Source organism: Camarhynchus parvulus, chromosome 4 (genome assembly GCF_901933205.1).
Source record: "Camarhynchus parvulus chromosome 4, STF_HiC, whole genome shotgun sequence".
NCBI classification, from domain to species: domain Eukaryota; kingdom Metazoa; phylum Chordata; class Aves; order Passeriformes; family Thraupidae; genus Camarhynchus; species Camarhynchus parvulus.
The window spans coordinates 17,656,546-17,681,709 of NC_044574.1; the positions used below are offsets into that span (position 1 = coordinate 17,656,546).

At 39.0% G+C, this 25,164-nt stretch overlaps 1 protein-coding gene across 2 annotated transcripts in view; it reads right to left on the reverse strand.

The window, feature by feature from the left end:
* The window catches only part of KCNIP4 (potassium voltage-gated channel interacting protein 4), a 384,901-nt gene extending 379,029 nt beyond the window's left edge, over positions 1-5,872 (reverse strand). For both annotated transcript variants that reach the window (XM_030947767.1, XM_030947763.1), the window contains exon 1: positions 5,686-5,872. In XM_030947767.1, the coding sequence (XP_030803627.1) occupies positions 5,686-5,746 (61 nt within the window). In that variant the 5' untranslated portion in view covers positions 5,747-5,872. The remainder of the gene's footprint in view (positions 1-5,685) is intronic.
* Positions 5,873-25,164: the final 19,292 nt, after the last annotated feature.

Genomic DNA, 25,164 nt, shown 5'->3' on the forward strand with positions numbered 1-25,164 from the left:
ACATAAGAATCTGTGACTTTCATACCACTGTTTGTGTTACTGCAGTGTAAATTATAAACATAAAGCAGGGGATCACAACTATAAAGAGTACCTCTAAAGAAATTTGCTTTATAGGTGAAAAAGAAAATAAAAGAGAAACACTATATTTACTTTCAGACCTCTGACAGAGAGCTCCTTTTAATACCATATTAAGTCTCTGCTGGGCTGCCAGAAATAAAACACAGTATGAGCTCAGATATACAGCTTTTATTCTGCGTTTGGGTTTATTCTTAGAGGCGAATGGATTCAATATATTTCCAACCCAACCACATATTTTAAACTGCTGCCAGTTTATTGCTGTCTACAGATCTCCCAAATTCATGGAAATAAATCTAGAGCCCAACCTCCTCTGCTGCTGCATGCATGAAAGTGATAACAGAAACAATCTCTCCTGTAGTGTGTGAGAATGGAAAATGATGAGGAAAAAAAAAATCGAACCATGATCTATATGATCCTAAGACTCCTGTAACACAATTACGAGGTAATAATTGAGAACATCACGGAAAACAGGATTCTATGCTTTCCATAGTTCTATAGGCTCCAAAACACAGACATTCACTTCTCTTCCTCATTCTACCTGGTGTCCTCGATGGGAAATCCAGGCCAAACACTACTTAGCCATCAAAGCAATGGAAAGCAAAGCCCTTGCCAGAGAAGCCAGGATTCTGAAAGGACAGTTACTATCAAAAAACAAATGCCTATGTCAAACTGCCGTCCATTTGCTTTTGATGCAGCCAGACATTACAGTTCAGGCCAAACATTATGGAGACAAACCATCCATTAACCACCTCCACCTGCACTGCCACACTGCTCCAAATAATGAAGGTTTGGTATCTGCACTTCTTATGTCCCAGAAGTGTGTGCTAATAAAGGGAATCCTACTTGATTCAGACTGTGTTGACTACAACTACTGAAATTTGGATCCTTGACTTCCAAGACCACAACTGTTTGCTGATGTTTTCTCTCTCATCTCAAACAGGACTAATGGTCTCCGCTCATAGGAGACAATAAATGGCCAGCATTCGTTTGGCAAGGAAGAGTTCAAACACAGTCTATTTTGGTACCTGAAAGAAAGAGAGGACAAGCAGAACTGGGGAGGGGGATGGGGAGATGATAGTAGGACAGCCTGGCAGCAATGCACATATCTATGAAATAGCGAAGCAATCATGCGTTGTATTTTTAGATACTTTCTTTTTCAAGTGCCAAAGATTCCGAATAAATCACAATGGCAAACTGAGAGACTGAGATGGGACAGATTACAGCTGAATGCTGCACAGATCAAATATTCAGCTCCAACCCAAAGTCCTAAGTGCTTATCTGATACACTGTAAAAGCTTTCCGTGACACACACCAGATACTTCTTTTATGGCTGCACTTCCTGTTAGGTACCAAATCTGCCTCTGTACATTTCAAAATGCCTAAAAACCCCAGGAAAGAATAAGTTCTCTAAGCCAAGTATACCTGAGGCTTGTCCAGATGTTCAGTTATTTATATATCATCTCTCTGAGCATAGGTCGTAATCTTGATAGACAGAATAATTAAGAAGAAAACTGCATTTTGTAAAAATTGATTTTTACATTATGTAAAATTTATATTGATAGAAAGCCTTTATTTTCAGCATTCATGTCAAATATGACTCTCTGTAACAGAATTTTGCATATAATTACTTCTTTATACTCATTGAACAGAGGAACTGGAGATGGATGTAGAACTCAAATTTTTATAGAGAAGCTTATGCAGTAGTCAGTTCTCTCAAGTGTCAATTTTTTCCTCCACCCTGCAGGAGTGGAATGTATATTTTACACTGAAAATATTTGCATCTCCTTGCACATCCATCACACATATACATCCTTTATTAGTTCATGAGTCCATTTAATTTATTCCTTCCCTTATGTATTTGCAGATTTCACAGAAAAAGCATTGCATTTGGAAGCAGCACTTCTAGCACAGTCTAGACAAGATAGTCCAGCACCCTGTCCATCTGAATCTTAAAAGTGTCCAATGATGAAGTGTCTGGGGACAACAGATCATTAGTAAAAATAGTAAGGCTGACTCTTGATTGACAGGACGTTCTTCGGATGGAGCTCCCAGACAAACCAACTGATCACACTGATGTGAATATTGGTGCAAATCACTTGGAAAGTCACTGCCTGCTTTTCAATGTGTCAGATGAATCCCAACTGGGATATAAAGAAATTGGTCCAATACCCACTACTAACACATAACAGATTTTGTACCTCAACGCGTGAGATACAAAATCTGTTTCCTCCTTTCTTCCTTCCCACCTCTTCTTTTTTCCTGTAATTGTTTCCCAGTATATTTTTTTAGCACTTTCTTACTTTTTCTTAGCATCCATGTTCCTAACTTCCTATTTTCAGCTTATTCAATATGTAATCTTTTGTCCTTTTAGCACTATTTCCTTTGTCTTCTAAGAATGCCCCAAGCAACAGAAAAAGTCATTCATTAAAAGCAAAAATGAGCATTAGTGCACAAGGATGTCTCAGAGGTATGGCAGGGAATATTTAACTCTAAGTAAACATAAAGTTGGATAAACACTGCTTAATAATACTATTTGGTCTATTGTGGTACTTCTGCCCACAATGTAGAAATTACAACCCTTTTCATAACATGAATAATTTGCAACTGCCTTGTCTAATAACTGAAACTCTTTAAAACTTGGCATAAATGACACCATGGCTTTCATACATATTTATGTTTTTTGAATAAGCATGGTCATACTGGTCAGCACAATGCCCATTCTGAATTCATCACACCCTAAAGCAAAGCAACCAGTTGCTGTGATAATGCCTTATTCATATTAGTATTCCCAACAGCTTAAGTTTGTCCTAGATATTGAACCCACAGGACATTTTGTGATTGAACGTGTTCTTACCCACACAAACTTTTACTGATAATCTCCCTCTGCTCTTCTCATATTGCTAAGACACTGCATGCCTTTACCCAGCAGCAGATGAGTTTTGACTATCACTAGCACAAATGCAGCTTTCTGATAGATAAAACATTGATAAAGACAATCTCATGAGGCAGAGGAATGAAACAGTTCATCCTTACAATGGCTCAGTATTCCACAGAGGAAACAGTCTCATACTTCAACAACTCTCAGTGGTGCTTCAATTGGCATTAATTTGAATGCCCTTGAATCAGAAGAAGCCCTGCAAGGTGCAAAATTAAATGTAAGGAGAAGATCAGCTTAAGGCAGTCACTACCTGCTAAAAGGCACAAATGTTGCCTTTTTTATTAATAATTCTCATTATTCAAGCTGCCTGTGCATTATTTGGGTTTTATTTCACTTGGAAAAATGAAATTGAGGAACAGTCGCACTTTCGTTGGTTTCATTTTCTGACTCTCATGCACTAACATCAAATCCCGCTAACAACTCTACTGCAGGCATTACCATTTAAAAATGACTAACGTTTGAAGCTATGATTCTGTTTGAAGAGAATTAATGAGAAAAAATCCACCTTCCTTGATAAAAATGCAAAAGACAGGTACATTCAGAAATGCTGATGGCACTGAAAATGAGTTGAATGTTTAAGAGCCTGAAGGGAGACAGCTAGAGAAAAGTGTAAAGGAAAGTTTAGACAAAAAAGGGCCAAAACTGTGGGAAGATGAAAATAAACGGGCTGTCTCACATAAGAAGAAAGCCCAGAGGAGTGAAGCTAGACACTTGTTAGCTTCACATCACATCACATCACACTGGTGATGAGATATCTGTTGAGTAATGTATGTCGTTCTCCAAAAGAAAGAAGGTATTTCCTTTTAGCTCTGTCATTTTTATCTTTCTGTATTCTTTTTCTGGCATAAAAACTTACTTTTGAGAAATGTTTTTCCCACAGTAAGTCATGTTTCAGTCATAGTTTGCTTGTTCTAAAAGAGTGCAAAAGTGTAACTTACTTCTTTTCACCATTACAAGCTTGAAGTGAATTAAAGCTGTCATTAATTTTTAAATGCTACTACGCATGCATATCAAGAGAACCAAAAGAGAAAACACATCTAATATACAGCTCAGCTGAAGGTAATTTCCATGAAAACATCATCTGGGTATTTCCTAGTACTTGCATGACATGGATTCAGATATTTCCCCAATTTTTGTATAGACAGTTTCCTGCTACTGTGAACTATACCTGTTAGAAAAAAAAAATTAACCTTTAAACTCTCTTTATGCTTCAATACCTACATCAATGATCCATAAACCAAATAATTCCTCAACAGCAGCTGTACAAACCCACTATGCCTAAATCATGACCTCAGTTTTGTTTAGCCCGAACAGTCCTACATGGTGTTTGCTCAGGTAGCCAAGAGCCTGCTCGGCGTTTGTCTCTGATGATGTATGTGTTATGGAAAAACAGTCTGACTTCCAGACCTCTAAGAGGCTATAGCCAGAAGGCTGAAGTGGTACCTGGAGGGAAAAGGCTAAATTATAATGAGGGGGTTGGATCTGAAAAGTAGCAAGAAGTATCACAACACCACTTTTGTGGCCATGTTCCTTGTTGGGTAATTATAATGACCACACATTTTTTCCCAAAACTTTAGTGAAGTGCAAAGGCGGACTTACAATTGAGCTGACAGCACAGTCAAATACAAAAGTTCCCTATCCCCAACACAAGTGATCTGGTATCCTACATGAAAGGCTACACATTCTAAAACATAAAAAAGCTAGGACATTAAGAAAAGAGAAAAACCAGGTACAATCCAGCAGGGAACACATGGCTGTGAACCTCTTCAAGCAAGCAGAAGATGCATTCTGACGCATTAGAAATCAAGCAAATGGTGGGACTGCACTGAGTCTTTCAACAACTTGTTGGTAAGGCTACTTACTATTCTACACTGGCATCACACTTCATGAGAAATCTAGCTGCACAGCAAGAAACATCTTTCCTAAGAAAATAAGTTTTCCCTGTTTTTGACTGCCCGTTTTGCAAAGTTTTTCATTAGCTGTCCAACTATCCTCTGCTTATCCAGCTGGCTTGAGCTGAACACCTTTCTCGGCAACACTTACACACACTGCACCCACGAAGCTTCATTTTCAAATAACTGAGAAAAAACTCTCAAGACCCCAGGAGTCAAAATCCCTGTGGAGGATAGCAAGGCATGGTTTTTTCCTTCCTAAAATTCAGCCTTTCTCAGGTGAATGTGTAACTGCAATTTGAGGTACAGAGAAAGAAAGGCACCAAAGAAGGCTTACCAGAAGAAGCTGGTCTCCACCAAATAGCTGCCACTTAGGCATCAGAGAGAGCAAAGCAGGATGTGTAAGGGAGCCTGACCAAAATTACCTCCAGGAGTTGGCAACTAGAGAGGATGTGCCCTGGAGAATCATTCCCAGCCCCAAGTCGTTTCAGCAAAGGCAAAAGTACCAGTTAGGTCAGAGCAGGCAGCTTAGGGCGGGATTCGCGAAGCCCCTAAACGCTTCTCAGCCCGAGATCCCAGGCACGAAGCGTTTGCTTTCCGTCCCCATAGACACGCACACGTTTGCCCGCGGGTGCGCTCGCCCCTCGCCAGCGGGCAGGCAGCTCCCCCTCCCCGCCCCACGCCGAGTTGCCAGACTTGCTGCCCAGAGGAGAGGGGACGAGAGCCCAGATTAACTCAGAGGAGCAGCCTCGCGTCCCCGCGCTGCCCGGGTCCTACCGCCTGTGGAGCTGGCCTCCTCCAGCTGCGCCGAGATGCTCTCCACTCGCCTCACGTCCATGCCGGGAGGCGCCCGGAGCCGCGGCGGGAAAGCGCGGCAGCACCGCCGCAGCGGGGCCGCGCCGGAGCGCAGCGGGAGCGGGGCTGGGCACAGCGGAGCGGGATGGGAGCGGGAGCGGGGCTGGGAGCGGCGGAACGGAGAAGGAGCGGGAACGGGAGCGCGGCCCCGCCTCGGCGGCGGCGCCTCCCCCGCCACCCGCGCGGCGCGGGGCGGGCTCGGCGCGGGGGCTCCGGCGGGGCCGCGGCCGCGACCCCTTCCCTGCCGGGACACGGGGGGATTGGGCTCGCTTACCTCCCCCTCCGAGCTGCCCCGGGGCCGCTGCCGCCGCGGGGCTGAGCCGGCACCTGCCCCCGGAGCGGGGCGGCTGTGGGGACTGCCCCGGGCCGGGGTCCGGCAGGGCCGGGCCGCGCGCAGGCGGTGCCCGCATCACCTGTTAGCCGCAGGCTGCCCCGGACACGGGCCCACCGAGCGCCGCGGAGCTCCCGTCGCAGCTGCGCCCCTCGGACACCTCCGTCAGGCTAGCACAGGCGGGGAGCGCTCCATAAGCCCCAGCGTATATTTTGGAAAGGGCATTTTAAGACACCTTCTCAACACCTCTAATTTATCAAAGTCTACTATGACACACCACTAGAAAATGCTTCAATAATGATAGTTCTCCCAGTTCAATTTTACACAGTTAATTTTTCAGTCTTTACGATTCCATCTATCCCTGCATGAATAATGATGTGTTTCAGAAATCCCAGTTCTCCTCATTGTGTTCAGCCCCAAAAAATTACAGTAATTCTTTTCAAGGCACTTAAGGGTTATAGGCTTAGCTACCCAATACCTTAGTTTTGACATCCTATTTCATATTGTTCCTTGAACCTTGTATTATTAAGATTCATATAAGCTGAAAGATAAAGGAGTAATTCCTATGCCGTATTGCCAACCAATGCTTTAGGAAAGGATTTATATCTCCTTTTATTCAATGGGATGAACTTATATCTGATTCAACCCCAAAATGATAGAATGACTGAAGACTTGAACAGACAGGGAAGCCACAGTGTTGTGTAACGCTTGCCAAGAACAACACAATGTCGGGGAGCTTTTGCCAAGTGTTATTTTTTGACAAAAAATACATTCACTGATGGAGGTTGAGGTAAGGTTGTGGAGAGACAGGATTCAGAGCACTGTATTTGTCATATGCCCTCAAAATATTTCCCTTCTGTAAGGTGAATCGTCAAGTAGTCAGGATATGGCTCTTCTCATCAAAGGAATTCAAAGTAGTAAGAACAGAGATCAGGATTTTATCTCATTATCAGGATTTGAGCTTACTTTGAAGCTAACCTTAGAGAAAACTCTAATTTATCGCAATTCAGAGCAAACCCTTCTCATTACATATACACAGTTTTCAGAGTGAAGCAATTCATATTTACAATAATCACTTCCCTTTGCTCAACACCAACATTGTATCAGAACGCTGAGTTACGAAAAACCTCTAAATATACGGGAGCAGCTGGCCATAACAGATTGAACTAAGGCAGGAATGGTAGAAATACATCAAGAATACCCATACATTCATCTTGTGTCTTAGAATGAATTCCAGGTATACAGCACAACATGAAACAGAAGTGCCTACCAGGTTTTTACAGATAAGGTGGTATGTGTCAATTCAAAGATGAATTGTGTCTGAGGCAAAGGAAAAAGAAAGAGACCCAAATAAACGGAACTGTCTCCATAAATCTGCATGTTTCTCTCAATCTCATCTGCTTTATTTTTGTGCTTGCTCTTCTTGTTTCCATCCATTTGCTCTTTGTCTCCTGTTCTTCTTGATGGGCCTGGTTCCAAGTAATTTCCTCTGCATACTCCTTTCTTTTTGTTCTCTTGAGTTTTAAATATTTCTCTTACAAAAACTTGTGTCATTTCGATATTCTATGTAAAAAAAATGTTCATGTCACAATGGGGATTTTTCCAAATTTGCTTTAAAGGGCAAATTCTTTATTGCTTACCAAACCTGATTAAGTTTCCTCCAATTAGCATGTCAAGCCCAAGTATCTGCTCTATATAATATCCAGTAAAAATTGACATCAGCTGTGATTTCATCCCTTCTATATAATTACATTTCAACACATAATTGTATTTCTACAAATATAGAGTTTCATTCTAGTTTCTACTTTTCAAAATATATAACGACTTCCTTTCTTCCTCATTTGTTTCAAATATATCTTTTGGAGCTAAATACTAATAATACCTTGAGCATGTATTTAGTGCTACATGTATATCTGAAGATTTTTTCCAGTGCCTTGTGATAAAATTTTAATTTCTTCTTGAAGTAGTTGATGTAGTTTCTATCTAATTTTTAAATTAGAATCTGGGTAAGCATATTCCTGTTTGCCTCAAATGTAAACTAACTGGAAAGACTTAACATAATTGTGATTTAGTGTGTCCAAATTAAGTTCAGATTTCCACATCTGTTTAAAAGATGTAATATGTCAAATGAAGTGTTAAATCATGATACTAAAATAATTATAAAGGAGGCATTTTCTTCCAAAAGAGAAAATCAAATCATTGGTGAATAAAAAATAACCAGCAGGATTTCTAGTGGTAGCATGTTCCTAAGAGGGAGGACTTGGGGTTTTTTTCTGCCTCTTGGTGCATATGAGAAAAGACTCAGACCCATAAAATGTACAGCAATACCCAAATATTCAGTCCTTTTAGTCTGTTCTGCTCCCCCACTGGTCTTGGGACATCTGCAAAGGTTAACACAGCAGTTCAGCTACTCAAATTGTATCAGCACTAAGAAACTGAATAATATATAATTAAAAATTTGAATGGAACAAATATAAGCCACAAAATATCCAACACGTCCATGTTACTTTCTAGGCCTCCAGAGAAGCCATTTATTTTGGCAGTGCTTCCTCTGCCAGAGAATGGCTCTCCAGGTGGGAGATTTCTTGATGTCCAGAAGAATTCATTATTAGGTTATACTTTGCGACTGCATGTCACACACAATGTTTTTCAAAAGGAAAAAGGAAACCCAACAGCTAAATCAGTCTGTCACTTACTTCTAGGAAAAATATTATTTTTTCTCCAAAAAGTAATAAAAGTTAATTTTGCTATTTTTTATTCAGAAATGAGAAAGAAACTGTTCTTCACAGTATGATACATTTTAAGAGCATTTTTGTTCTCAGAAGTGTATTTCATTTCATTTGAGTCATTCAGTGGAATAATGTATCCTTAAAAATAATTTTGTGTGTATTCTATACCATAAAAATGAACAGTAATTTGGCCGTACTCAAATATTTCGTGTCTGTCATAAAGTACTTGGGAAAAATGAGAAGTGTCTGAAGCTCTGAGTGCTCTGTTCCCCTGTTGTGGGGTGTGCATTGGTGTCAGAGCCCAGCTGCTGTGGTGGGGCTGCAGGCTGGCCTCTGTGCCAGGCAGCTGGCTCCAGACAATGTCCCAGCAGATCCACCCCATGGCCCAGCTGAGCCCAGCAGCCAACTCACTGGCACCTCAAGGGAAATATATTTAAGGAAGGGCACAAAATGCTGAGGAAGGGGGAGTGCGAGCAGCAGTGCCAAGGTCAGAGGAAAGGGGAGATACTCCATGGTGAAGCCCCCCCAAAGGAACTGAGGCCCATGGAGGATCCACACTGGAGGACATACACCATGACACACCATCATACTGCTGCCCGTAGTATGCCCAGGCCAGAGCAGAGGAAACAAGTAAGTATGAAGGAGCAGCTCTTGCAAGGAGTGTTCACTACCTGCAGTATGAACAAAGAAGGGAAAGAAGTGACTGGAGTAAACTTGAGCCTGGAAAGGGGGACAAAGTGCTTTCCTTATTAGATGTTTTTCCTTTTTACTTCGCTATGCCCTAGTCAGTAATTAAAGTTTTAAATAAATTAAGCTAAACTCTCCAAGTCTGTTTTGGCCAAGGCTGAATGTTTTTTCTCTATTTCTTTTGACCCACAAGTTCTTGTGATTTTCTCCCCTGTCCCACTAGGTGTGGGGGTAAGCAAGCAGGTCTGCAGATACTTGGCTCCAGCATGGGTTGATCCAGCACAGGGTATATATCAGAGAATTAAAAATACAAAATGAAATTGTTGGTGTAGGAAAGGTGGCACAGAGTACTAACAAACTGCTCTTCCCTAAAACCCTGGAGCTTCGATAGTCAAGATTTCCTACTAGCACGGTCTAGTTTTAGAGAGCTTTCAGAAAGAGTAATCTTGAATATTCTGATTTTTCTGCCTATTAAACCTTAACAAGGACAATTCTTCAAAGGAACAGTGTGCACCATGTATCCTCATCCTTATACAGAAATAAATATCAGGCAACAATGAAGGTCAGCCCTTGAACTTGTCAAGAACTGGCTCTTAGTATTGCTAGAATTTGTTACTAAATAAGTAAGAAGAAAAGGTGAGAGCCTCTTTTCTTTGAAATTTAATTTGTTTTTTATAATAACATTTTGTAGTAAGTTCTTCAAGGATTAGAAGCAATTTGATTTACTGTAAATGAGTAACACATCGGAGTCCATATGTGGCAGCAAAAAAAAAAGATTACATTATTAAGCAACATTATAAAAGAGGATAAAAACATTATTTATTCCAATTTTAATGCTATCTCCATATCTCAAACAGTCAAGATATGGACTGATTTCTTTGTTGGGGCATGTAAAAAATCCTCAGGGGAGTAAGTAGGGGCTCATCCTTCATTTAGTATTGGTGGGAAATAAGTACCTTTTATTCCTTCAGAACTAAGATCAACCTTTTTTTTTTTGTTTTTCTTTGCCTCTGTTTTTCTACTGTTGATTCTTTCTTTGCTGGCTTCACTTCAGTGTGATGCAGATGATTGGAGTGGCTTCACTGCTAAATGCCAGTATTTAGATATTTGAGATTTGATTTGTGAGACTGTTGTGGTTTTATACCTCATTTCAACTGTGATTCATAGTTTATAATAGCCACATTGCAGATATTTTAGAAAAAAGTCATTACAAACTAAGGCAAGGTTATATTGAAAAAAACCACACATAATATTCAACACAACTTTAATGTGCTGCTTGAAGACTTCCTAGACATAATCTGTATCATTTAATCTAAATTGTTGTCTAATTGTTTGTTGTCATTATTAGACTATCATTAACTTTATCTCACTAGTAAACCTGAGTCAATATAAGGTTTTATATTTCCATCAACTTTACATTGAAAAATATCTTTGTAGTTTTTAAGAATAGAAGAGTATTGGGAGCAAATTCACCTGCTGCTGAAATGTAGCCAACTTCAGAAGACACAGCTGAAAAACAATGCATTAGACAAGTGTAGGTTGAAGAAAAATATTGGGTAATTACACTGCATCTAATCTATGTTCTTGTGGGGGAAATCTATAGTGTTTTATATAATATAGATCATAGACTGGCTTTCCAATCTAATGTGAAATACCTGCTTAGTGATCTGTCCTAGGCTCCAAAGAGACAGACAAAAGAAAAACCTAAACGAAAAATAGCAATAAAACCCCCTGAGCTAACCCTGGTGTAGGAGAATGCCCAGACAGCCAGTTTATGGTTGAATGATTTCTCAACACTTTTTCTGGAAGTTTTACATTCAGCTGTACATTGGCTTCCTATGGCTTTTCGTCCTCCATTCTCATCAGGTAATTCTGCACTCTGCTCCAGTAAATCCTTATCCCCCTCCACTTCTCTGTCTTCCCTCCATTTCTTTTTCCCTTTCCTATTTACCTCACACATCGTTTCTCATGAAAAACTGAGTAACAGCAGAACGGATAATGGCTTTTATGTTCAGCTTGTGAGATCACAGAGCTGTAGTGCTCAGTACAGCCAACGACAGGATCTAACTGAATACAGTTCTTCATATTTTCCATTTTTAAATCCATATCCACCAAGTTTCCAGATGACAAGGCTTTAAGAACAAAAGTGCAGGGAATCTTAGCTAACTCAACAGCCAGTCCATAGAATATCAAACAATAATTACTAATTCAAAATTTTAAAAAATCAGAATGTTTTAAAGCATTTTGTTCCTATGATATTTCCCTAGATTTATGGCACTAGTGATTCGTTGATGGATATATGGAAAGACAGTAATCTCATCTATTGTTAGTGCATCTAAATAAAGAGATAAAGGCCAAATTCTCTCTTTAATGGCAACGATATTATTTTTTGAAAGAGCCCAGTCTATATGGGGAGAGCAAAAGAGATCATTCATCCTCATATAAAAAGGTCCAAGAGGGATATGGTTGCTATATAAATACATCAGACAGGTAAAAAAAAGTGAAAGAATAAAAAAGCTCTTTCAGCTAAATGTCAGCGCGGGAGGCAGAGCAAATTGTATAATCTATAAATTTAGGTTGTATATTTAACAAAAGTTGCTAAGCATTAAAGAATTAAAGTACTGGGATGCCCTTCCAAAATGGATGGGAGGAAAGGCAAAATAAATGTTTTGAGGCAGAGCTTGATAACTCTGATGGGATGCCTGTAATAACAGAGCTCTATGAATATAAATCATATATATATATATATATATATATATATGATTTCATTTTGTTAACAAGTAAAGCTCGTGAATAGAAGACCAAATTCATAATACAGCATGAGTCACAGGAAAAGAGCTACCATGCTTATGCAGAGATTACATAACACAATATATATAATAATAAGAGCCTCTACAGTCTACATTTATCCCTGTATATAACATCATGAAAACTTGCAGGACATGATAGAAGTCCATGGCTAATGGCAGTGCTGCTAAAGAAAGTCACTTAGGTGGGAGCAAAGAATTAGTCAAAATTTAGGGAAAATTTTCTGACCTCTAAGGTAGGCAAATAGAACAGTTTTATGAAGTGGTCAGTGGAATATTCATCATTAAAGTGTTTGTTTTAGCTGCTTCATAGATAACTGCAGAAGACAGTCTAAAGTTTTTGTCACAGCACAACATTACTATAAATCTTGAGGTATATTCTCTCCATATATATCCTTATGGCTGCATGATTAAAAGAATAGTATTGATTTAATTGAGAGGGGAATTTGGCCAGAAATGGCCCTACTTTCTCAGCTCTCTATCCCCATTTCTCCTACAGAACTTGTGCTTCTTAATTGTGCAGGTTTTATTCTATGAAACAGAGATGTATTTCCTGATTATTTTCTAAGATGCTTTGTTTCTTAATTTGCATACCTGAGTATTCTGTTGTCATGGAAATCTCGCCTCTGAAGCCCTTGAAGACCAGCTCTCTTGCTTCAATTCTGTTTCAAATTTTCTGCATCAACTAATCTTAATTCTTACTTCAAGTTTTCCACATATTGTTGTCACATCTAAATGACACAGTACTACAGCTCCTTGGCTCCAAACCTTATCCATAAGAATGCAAGGTTCACTTCAAACAAGTGTACTAGGTCTAGTACAAAGGCATTTTTTGACTCATTTTATTTGTTGGCTATTTTTAATTCTTTCACTGAAGGATCATCCGCATTAATAGATGTTTATCAGCTCAATAACCAGGAAAGAAATTATTAAAAAAGGATATAGCTGTAATGAAATTCAAGTAGAATTGTTTGAATAGTGACAGTATAAATTTTTTTTGCCCACACCTGTCCTCTTACATTGATGGAGGGAGTCCTACAATCTGTCCTGAAAGATGAAATGCTTGATTAATCACAAAGATTAATCACATCAGTTTTCCTTCCAAGTAAAAACTGGCCTACCAGTCTCTTATTTTCCATCAGCCAAAATATATTCACATGCCTTCACTGATCACAGTTAAAAATACTGAAGAGATTCATGAAGGTCAGTTTAGGACATTCATGGTTAATGATGACTTCATTCCAATGAATATTTTGGAAAACTTGAGAATAGAGTCATTCAAATAAACAATACTTCATATGCCTATAGGAAATAGGCAGCTGAATGAAGAATCTGGCCACCAAACTAACAAGCTTTAGTTTCTGGAGGGATTTTAGAAGATAATTCATGCCAAGATCATCACATAATCAATGGAAATTTTACATCAAAAAGAAATAGTCTCTGAGCACCAGAGAAAGGTGATTTTGCAGGTTAATGTTCAAGAAGCTGCTACAGTCAGCCTTACAGCCAATGACCTAAGTCAGATAAGGGCAGATATACATCCTGGATGAAAGATGCAGAAATATATCTACCTTACTGTCCACTTGTTTCAGCAGTTAGCTCACACAATGTCATCTTGATTTTCAGCCAAATTGCATTTATTTGTGTCACAGCTCCTGCCAAAAGAGAACAATGTAATCTTCTTTCATCTGGATTTGGAGATGCAGATATAAAGCTGTCTGTTTTCTTCATGCTGAAGCAGAACCTGTTTGCTTTTTTTATTTCTACAGCCTCCCATATGTGCTTGATGAATTAATGACTGAAGTAGAGTATAAAGTAATGTCACTGGTCATATTTGTATTTATTATTAAATCTATAGGGCAGGCTTTGGTCTCTTAACTTCTGTTACAAGCTTTCCCAACCACCTGATTTGATCCACCAGACTAGGCTAAAAGCTGGAATTCCCTCTCTTAATTACTTTGTTCCTTTTCTGTAGAATTCTAATTGCTGCAGATAGGTCAGTGCATTGGTAATAGATACTTAATTTCATTTTCATAATTTAAAAAAATTCAAATTTGACTAGAGATTGTGAGTCTATGTTCTGAATTGGAGTCATTATCATGCAGCACACTAGTAAGTCAGTTTAAATTGTTGTACTTATGAAGTTGTACTTCTTAGACTTCCCATTTTAAACACTTAATCCTCCATTACATGTATTTTATAGACTACCATCAGTTTGCTTACCCTATAGCATCAAGTTCTTTCTCAAATTACCCTTTCTTGCTTTCAGTAATTATATATACATCGTATTTTTCCTTAGTTTGGATCTTCAGACTAAGTTAAATTCTCAAATATGCTATTCCTGCCCCAATGTGTTAATCTACAAATGAATGCTCAATGTCAAATAACTAATATAAACATTACGAATTTAGTGATAAGTATTATCATTCCAAACATCCAAAAACATGAGATTACCTCCTTTCTGTCAACAATGTGTGACAATGTCTGAAACACTGTAAGCCTGAAACTCATTTTGTTTCCACTTGGACATCCTTATTGCACAAAGAAATAATGTTTTCATATTTTCATGCTCTTCTCAACAACTGTAACAGATAGTAACCTTCATTTTGAATAAGTAAAAGACAAAACTGATCTCAATATAAAGATGTTGCTGGAAGAAAGAGTATCATGACCTCTGTGACATGTTTATGAGAATACTAACTGTGGCACTGCTTTCTGAGATTTGAGAGATGCAGTTCATTAGCATCCATGAATCTTTATATTTCCACAAGATGTAAAAGAAGAGAAGCAATTAGATTGTTATGCATGTGAATCCTAGTTATTCTTCCTACAATGTTGAGCTGAATGAATTGCATGAACAAGGTACAGTTATAGGTGGTGCTGAAGAAAATCAATTTATCCAAGAGTTAGCTTGGAAAATCTAGTAAATGTACACTTTCCTCACTGCTTCTTGTTTTGGGAGGTCTCTACAAAGAAGGTTCATAGGTCCTATTCTCTATCAGTTACTCAGCTTGGATCAGCTCCCCCAACTCCAGATTCACACTCTTTTGATGTAAGAATCACATTTCATCCTAAATTGCCAGCTTCAACACTTAGGCATCCTTTTCTCCTGGAAATACCAGGGCTTGATGATCTGGGATTTACACCACTCCATATGAGGTCTTTCTTTTTAATGGTCACACAGAATAACTTTCCTACACATCTTCATTTTCCTACATGAGAAAATTTGGGTTGGGGAGCAGATTATACAGCAGTGTGATTGTTTTTCTGCGACACAATTCCCATTTAATTATTAAAGAGGCAGATTTGTACAGTAAATGATTCCTTGCATCAGTTGAGTGACTAACTACTTTCAACCCAGGCTAGTTTCAGAAAGATAAGGCCATATGTTGACTGAAGAAATGCAAAGGATCTATACAATAATTCCTAGAGGTGACAGAGACCCTGGTAGGAGCAAGGGATGGAAAACCAGGGGACCATAGGAAAACTCAGGAAACCAAAGCTAGAAAAGGACCACAGCAATTTTCCAATTCCTGAAATCATGTGTAAATGTTATGGGAACAATCCAATTACCTAATCAGAATTATTAGAGAAGAACTCATTCTTTGCCCTTTCAACCAGTAGTACAAAAGCAGACAGCCTCAGCTACTGACAACTTCCCAAAATTTCTATGCTCTATTACTCCCAGCTTTAAAAGGGAAGCTACCACAGAAAGAGAATCCCTACTTTCAGCTTCAGTCTGGCTTTGAGTGATGTCAGCAAGGGGCAGACCACAAAGACAGTCCACTTCTGATTCACTTCCCTCCCACTAAGGTTAAAACACTCTGGAAATCATGTCAGGCTTTATTTTCAGAGGAACCAGCAAGAAAACTCATACATTCAGGGTCAAGAGGGAGTATGGATGACCAGATATATATACCAAGTGGTTCTTTAGTAGGACTTGATCCATGCACCTAGAGCTATCTTAGGTTATATAGTGGAAATATTACCTGGTTCATTAGCATGAAAGTTAATGCTTGTTAACTTCATAGTATTCTTTTCTTATTTGAGCCTGAAGGCACATGATTAGTCACCACATCTTCTTGTCACATAAAGTACCTCAGTTCTGTCACAGAAGTAACAGCCAGTCTCTAGAAAAAGCAAGTATATTTTCCATAAAACAGATTTTGGGACTTCTGAATACCACCCAACAAAGCCTGTTTCAGGAATGGTAGTGATATAAAGAAAATACTGCCACTCACTTGTTAGGGATGACCTGATCTAAACTACCTACTGTATATGACTTTTTTTCTTTAAATGGAGAAAGGTTATGACTGAATTGTTGAATCATAAATTAAATTACTGGTTTGTGTTCTTTAAAATTTGTTAGAACATTTCGTCTCCTCAATCCTATTTTAGCAGGAGAAACAGAAGGACAGATTACAGAATAAATAACTTTTAAAATGGCATATGCATAAATTTAATACTGTTAGGGCACAAACTGACAAACAAAAAAAGAAGGAATCAGAAATGGAGATGAGAAGCTGCTACCGTGGTCATGGCAAGTAAGGTCAGAAAAGGGGGAACAAATTGATTCCACAGAGTCAAAGGTCTATGCAGCAAATGCTGCCAGGCTCTGTGCCAAATTCTAGAAAAGCAAAGATTAGATGGGGAGATCAGGACAAGCACCAGGCAACAGGATTGTTCAAGACATAAATTCAGCTAGTAGACAAGTCTTATAAACAATGGCAACCTGTGTATTGGGCTTGAAAATCTGGCAAGCTGGTGGTAAACCAGCTATTAGGCTCTCCACCTGCCAGGATTCATTGAGCTTTCCTCCTCCCATGGTACTGACTGGCAAAGACAAAAAGGCTGTCTGGCCACACGGATCTTGTTCTATTGACAGAGTTTATCAGCAGCCTGGTAGAAAAGCAGCCCACAAGCTCATTCTGGCTACACAGTGTTGTCACTATATTGCAGGAGTTCTATTATCAGTACATTGCAAGGGTTCCATACTACTAGAGTTTTGTGCCTCTTTGATGTTTCTTGTAGGCAGCTCCTCTAGGTACTAACTCCTCCTTGTCCTCACAGCAGCCAACTGACTCCAGTTCCCACCAATCCACTCTTTTATAACACTCTTCTTATTGGCTACAGGTGTGGCCTGTTAACATCAGGCCTGCTCCTAATCTTTAGTAATTGGTTCAGCTGCAACTCTTTAGGGGATAAGATTACATTCTATACCACCTTCATTTACCCATGCTGTATCCCCCTACACACAGCAGCACAGCTTTTAAAGCCACAAAACTACTCCTAAGTATATTGCTGCTATGGGACCCACCTGACACCTCAGCTGGGGATGGGGCTGTGTTACAGTCTTTCTGCACAGCATCACACTGTACCATACAGAGCTCAAACTACCATTTCTTGCATTATCATTACTAAACCACTAGAAAACAAGTGCTATAGTGATCAGAAGAAAAGCAAGAATTCTTGGATATGTGCAAACTTAGACGCCTAACAAGAGAGATAATATTTTTTGTAATTTATTCCAAAACAATAAATGTATAAGATACATTATTGGAAGACTATATTTAACAAACTGGCATTATCAAGCGTTCCTGATGCTTTATTCTTTAACCTTTGTTATGTATTACAATATTCTAAAATTCACATTTTAGGATTCTATGTTCAATTTTCACTTTGAAGTAGCAGCCTTGGTATTTTTATGATAGCTGACTGATAGGTATGAAACTGCCAATGACAGTAAGGAATGGCAGAATATACTTGAAGGCTTTTTTTGTTGGTTGGATTTTTTTACTCATATTCAGGAACATATTCTCAGTAGACTTTCATACTGTGATTAAAGCAGAGGAAACACAGAGCATCATCTGCCATAGTACTGTCATTAGACTAAAGTCACCAAACCTGAAAATCACAGGGAAAATGGTCTAGACTAGACAATGGTAAAAAATGTGCTGAAAAAAGAAGTGTATTATTTTCTAATATCATTCCCTGAACCTCAAACACTAATAAGGTAGCTAGTGTCAATTCTGAGCTTCTTACCTGAGTAGCAAATTATGCATGAACTTTCTCCTTCAGGAAACTTCCAGTCCTTCAGATGCCTCCAAACAGTGGATGACATTCATCTGCTAATTAACCTTCATCCAATGCCCAGCTTTAACCAAATATTTCATAATTCAAGTATATCTTATGTGGCAGATGGAGGTTGTATTTCACTAATAAACAAAAAGTGTCAGGTACCTGGATTCATGACATTAGGAAACAGTCTAAAAATGTTAGAAGGAACTCTAGCTCACAGTCATTCCATCTCCAAAAGACTGCAGCATTTCAAAAATGTATGAGACAGACAACAGATCTTAAAAAATAGCATGAAACTTATTATTTGTTGTTTAGCAAGACTGTCAAACATAAAAGCACAGGTGTCAGAATACTGCTTGAGGGGGAAGTTCTGATGCAGCCTCTTGAAGGGAAGACCTAATAGTGTCCATCAATTACTGAGCCAGAGATCCACAATGCACTTTCCAGTCAGTTCAGAAAAGGCAATAGGAACTCTTTGAAAAATTACTTTATGCTAAGAGCAGATTCAGTATGTGTTTAAAATACATCTCTGTGCCACAGAATCATACAGCATAAGCTGAGTCCATGAAAAGAAATCACTATCCAATAAGCAAAATCTTCATTACCATCATATCTGATTATGTTCTGAGAGTTAAAAAGAAAAAAAAAGAAAACAGAAAATAAACCATAAGCTCAATATAAAAGATTTCCTTTTAAACAGCATTTTTCTATGTCAAAAAATTCTGTTAATAGAGCCAGTAAAAATACAGGTGTTATTGTTTTTATACCATGAAAAATATTCAGTGAAATTTGTTACTTTCATATTAATCTTACAGGCCCCAAGATTAACTACTACTTTTTCTTTAAAAAGATGCATGCAGGTGGGGTTTTTTGTTTGGTTGGTTGGTTTTGAGGTTGTTTTTTTGGGTTTTTTTTTGCTTCAAGTTGTATAGAGCTGTCACTGCAAAGGAAGCTAAAAAACCTCTCTGGTCTCAGTACTCAAATCCTGATTTAGGCATTTTGCATACTACTTAGAAAATGCAGCATAGATATTAATCTCAATTCTGCTTCAGTCACAGGTAATGTGTTGCCATAACTGCCTGCAATATGCTGATTCAAACTTGGAACATCATTATAATTGTGCATTATCATGTATTTTTGAAGAAATTGAATTCTGGAATAGGTGTAAAAGTTTAACAACCCATGAAGTCACATATACATAAACACATAGCAGAGAATGCAGCAAAATCTTCATTTATGTCAGATGTATCAGTAATAGGTATTGAAATTACAAGTAATTTTAGGTCTAAATGCATTGGGAAATTACATCTCTGTAACAGTAATTCCCAAATCACCAAAATCATTGCTTTTTCCTTTCTGAATATTACTTTTTACCTGGAATACTCACTATCAAAATATGTCTTATTAATGCACCAAAAGTAAACAGATACTTTGCTTATATTTGCATATCTTACTAATTAAGTCCTCTGACTAACTAAAATTATAATCTAACTGTGCTACAGTTTCAATCTGGACTCATTTACTAATTTCTATAGTGAACCCTGACAAGTCTTACCTGCTGTGTTTCCTTATCTGTGAAATTAAGCTAATTTGCTTGAATGCAGAAAAACACTTATAAATTCCTATTGGAACATTCCTGTTGGCTCTATTTGAATATTTAGAGAGCAACATGACACAAAAAAAAAAGGTTGTTAGGCTTCTGGAATACAGCACAGAGGATATGTCACAAAATGACAGCAAGGCAAAGGCAGCTATACTGTTTCCAAATAAATTGCTTTTAACAGTGTTTTGTTATTCAAATCATGCAATAAGAGCCAATTATTTGTTTCATATGAGAGCAGAAGTCCTTCTGCTTTGAGTAGATGAATTGGCTTGCCTAAATTCTGTACGTTTGACTCACTGAAAAAAAACCAAAACAAAACAGAATGAGGCCATCATTTTTAGTACTTTTAGCACTCTGGTCCAGGCCAAACAAAAAGAAAATGAATGAAATCAATTTGTCATACTGAAAATACATCTTGAATTGAAAACATGGTCTAGCTGCTTATAACCATAGAGAAAATTTTAAGGCATTTCTATTAACTTGAATGTTTTTTGAAGTAACCAAAAGAGAGGGCAAAACCCATCACAATATCTATGTATTCACTTATTCTATCTTTGGAGAAAGAATATGAAATTTTTGTTCTATCTCAAGGAAAAATAATTTTCCAGAGGGACTCTAAGGTGTAAATGGAAAATCCCGCTTCCAAGGCACTTGGAACTGTGGTGAGATGGTGTGGAAATTCTGAATGGTTGCAGTGGCATTGATTGTTTTCCAGCATATCAAGACACAGGAGTGAGATCAAAAATAAACAGCACAGACTGATGACTCTGCCACAGTATGGAATACTGGTCAATAAAGGAAAATTAGAATAAAAGCAGAGACATCTGTACACACAAGGCAGCAATATCCATGTTGCCCCTCTGTGAATGAGCTATAACTCTACCTAATTTCAGGTATGACAAGCTTCTAGAATGTATGCACATCTCAAATGCAAGTGCAGATAAATCAGTTTCATTTGCAGCTCTGCTCATGAAATAGGTAATTTGGCATTATGTCGCTGCTTCCAAGACTTAGGCTATTTTTATTTTGTTTCAATGCAAGAATTACACTCTTTAAAGTTTATAGACTCAAATAATAGTTTGAGTTGGAAGGGGCCTTTCAAAGACCATCTAGTCTACTCCCTAAACTGAGCAGGAACATCTTCAACTATGTTGGGTTGTACAGAGCTCCGTCCAACCTGACCTTGAATGTTTCTAGGGATGGAGAATCAACCACCTCTCTGAACGACTCAATCCTGTGCTTGACGACTCTTATTGTGATAAAACTTCTTTCTTATATCTAATCTAAATCAACACTCCTTCAGCTTAAGAACAGTTTCCTTTTTCATATCACAACAGACTCTGCTAAAAAGTTTGTCCCCATCTTTCTTACACCCCTTAAGTACTGAAAGACAGCAATAAGGTCTATCCAGGGCCTTCTCTTCTCCTGGCCAAACAACACCAATCCTCTCAGCCTGTTCTCCTTTTCTTGTAGGAGAAGTTTTGCATCCTTCTAATCAGCTTGGCAGCCTCCTCTGGACTTTCTCCAGTCAGTCCATGTCCTTCCTCTGCTGGGGACCCCAGAGCTGAGCACAGCACTCCAGACAGGGGCTAACCAAAGCAGAGGAGCAGAATCCTCTCCCTTGCCCTGCTGGCCACATTGCTTTGGATGCAGCCCAGGACAGAGTTGGCTTTGTGGGCTGTGAGTGCACATTGCCAGCTTTTGTCCACCTTTTCATCCACCAGCACCCCCAAGTCCTTCTTTGCAGTGCTGTTCTCAATCCATTCATCCCACCCCCAGCCTGAAAGGAGGGATTGCTCCAATCCAGCACAGCACCTTGCGCTTAGCTTTGTTAAACCTCATGCAGTTCCCATGGGTTCACTTCTCAAGCTTGTCAAGGTCCCTGTAGATCACATTGCATTCTTCAGGTGTGGCAACAGCACCACCCAGCTTGGTGTCATCAGCAGATTTTTGGAGACCACACACAAATTTCCATGTCTAAATGCCTACATCACTGAGGAAGACATAAAACTCCACTGGTCCCAAGGACCCCTGGGAGGACACCACTTGTCATTGATGTCCATTGGGATGCTGAGCCATTGTCCGCTACCCTCTGGATGAAGCTGTCCACCCAAATCTTCATCCACTAAACAAATCCCTCTCTCTCCAACACAGACTGAAGGATGTTGTGGGGGCCCATGTCACAGGCTTTGCAGAAATCCAGATAAATGGCATCTGTAGCTCTGCCTTTGTCAATTGATGTAGTTGCTCCATTATAAAATCCCCTCAGGTTGGTTAGGCTTTTCCTTACATAGTAACATTTAAAATGAAGTGGAATTAAGATGTCAAGCCAAATATTCTATTTTGTTAGCATATTTGTATCGGCTATTATACATATTTTTATTAGATTTATAAGGTTTATGCTGCTGAATCTATAGTTCTAAATCGGGTTAAGATGCTGTCAGAGACTGAAGGAATTGATATCTCAAGATATTTTAGGATGTCTGTGTGGGAGGGAAGGTGCCCTGGTGAGACAGTGAACTGCTCCACAGCCCAGCTAGAGCCCATATCCCAGCCTGGCAGAACTGCCAACCACTGGCACACCAGGAGCAATGCTCCACCCTGCCCTAACCCAGCCCTAGAGAGGCCAAATGACCAGAAGTCCCACCTGGGAGGAGGGCCCAGAGAGGCCACTGAGTATTTAAGGCCGAGGAGGAAGTCAGCACATTTCCTAATCCTATTTTCCTCTGTCTGAGTGGTGCTGGAACCCAGGAGCTGGTAGCTATATGTGTGCTTTTGTGTATCTTTTCTGTCTTCTTCTAACTCCCTTCTCTTGGAACATTTTGAGTAACATGACATCAAAAAATACTTGCTAAGTTGAATGGGCTAAATTAATGCTATGAGGATTGTTTTATGTTGTTTGAATATTGTACTATATCTTTTGCCAAAGTTCCTTGATTTTTCTAAATTTTGCCACTTACCTTTTGTGTTGTTTTGACCTCTTGAGAATATCTGATCAGTATTTCTTCTGTGCATCCAACACGGAGTATGTGAACCACTGGAAAGTCTTTTTATTGTGGCCTCACCTTTACACATATGACAGAAAATTTTGCTTGAGAAGGGACTGCACAATGGTATAATTTTCCTCCTACAATGATTTTGTAGAAGTGCCTTGGTCAGTAGCAAACCATTTAAGGGATAATTCATATATTGCAGAGATTGTGACTTCTATGATCACAGCCTACTTAAGGGAAGCTGTATGAGGAGCAGCTGAGGTCACTTGGTCTGTTCAAGTCTCTGGAGGAGACTGAGGGGAGACCTCACTGCATTTACAGCTTCCTCAGGAGAGGAAGAGGAGGAGCAGGCTCTGATCTCTGCTCTGTGGGGGCCACTGACGAGACCTGAGGGAATGGCCTGCAGTTGTGCAGGGGAGGTTTACATTGGATATTAGGAAAAGATTCTTCAGCCACAGGCTGGTCAGGCACTGGAACAGGGTAGTGGTAACAGCACCAAGCCTGACAGAGTTCAAGAAGTGTTTTTCAATGTTGTCACACACATGGTGTGATTTTGGGGGATGGTCTTGTGCTGGGCCAGGAGTTGGAATCGATCATCTTTGTGGGTCCTTTTCCAGCCCAGCATCTTCTGTGATTCTGTGAAAATTGAAGCATTTTTTGTGTGAGTATAATATGGGAAAGTATAACATGGGAAACCTTTAAACAAATACCATGTAAGAAATCAATAATTTTCGTTGGCCTTCTGCAGAAGTTGTCTAGAAACTTGTCAAGAATTTTACCTAACCTATCTATTGATATACAAGATGAAATTTGTAGGAAACTTTGAAAATGGAGTAATGAACTTAATTGCCCAAGGCACACGGAAAACTTTTAACTCTAACCTCTACAGCATAATCTATAACTATAGAGAATATAAATTCTTGAACATTCTTCTTTCCTTCTCTCTGACGTCATTGGGATTTCTCTGGGTAGCTGATGGTGTTTATGGGATCTCAGAACTCAAATTACTCTTTTCCAGTAGAAAAAATCTTGGGGCAAAATTAAGATAATGTTCATTTCACATGACAGTGCAGCAGAGCACAACTGTTAACCAACTGTGCTTTAATGTAATAGATATATATAGCAATCAGTGCTTGAAGTTACTATGTTAGTTATTTTTTATTTTACGTACTTCAGTCAATCACATTCCAGGATTTATGTCTAGAATACATTAGAATAGAAGAAAAATGTTCCAGCTCATTTATACCTCCCCAGTCCTTATTCCCATTCTGCCCCACTTATCTCAGTGTTGTGTGCGGAATAAAGCGTCAAAGCTTAATAGCCAGTGCAGCAGAATTAACAAAAAATTGCATGGGCATGTAATAGTGGTACTGTTGGACAGCTCAAATTTATCATTTTCTTGTTAGTATTGTGCTTGAATTTTTTTTTGCTTGTATTTAAGCAAAACCACAGAAAGGAAACATTCCCATGCTATGTATTTTTGAAAGAAAAACAAACCCGAGATGAAGCACATGCAATTCACCTTTGGTTGAGTCACAGAAGGTGAGGCTGCTGTGCTGCTCAGATAAAAAGCCCAGTGTGCATACACTGCCTTAGCTGCAAGCTGGGAGAGGTGGGGGCACATCTGGGTGATGGTGTCAGGCAGCTGGCAGGATGAGCCCATAGGAAAAAAAAATACATCTCAGTTTTTGATGGAACATGAGGAGGAGCAGTTTCTAAAAGACTGGATTGAATAGTTAATGTAGAGCTATATAAATTGAGGGAAAAAATACCATTTTGTTGTATGTATGGAAATGCTTCAGTGACATGTTCTTTGCAGAATTTGGGATAAAAGATAACTTTTCAATTGCTTCACACTACATGTAATATTTTTTCCAACACTCAATGCACATATTAAAGTCAATGCTCTTGAGTATTTATCATTTCATAATAGCTTACCAGTCATGCACAAGTAGATATAATATTAAGGAGAGAAAGAAAATGCACTAGTAGAGGGTTTCTACAAGCTGCCCACCAAGATAAGAAACCCTCCTAACCTTATGAAAAAAATCTGTGCTTTCAGAAATTAGATGTGTGTAATATTGTTTCTGCTGAATGATGGGAGGGGTAGAATGTATCACATTTAACAGTTTTTCCAAAGTCCAGGCCTTTCTGACCACGCTGGGACATTTTT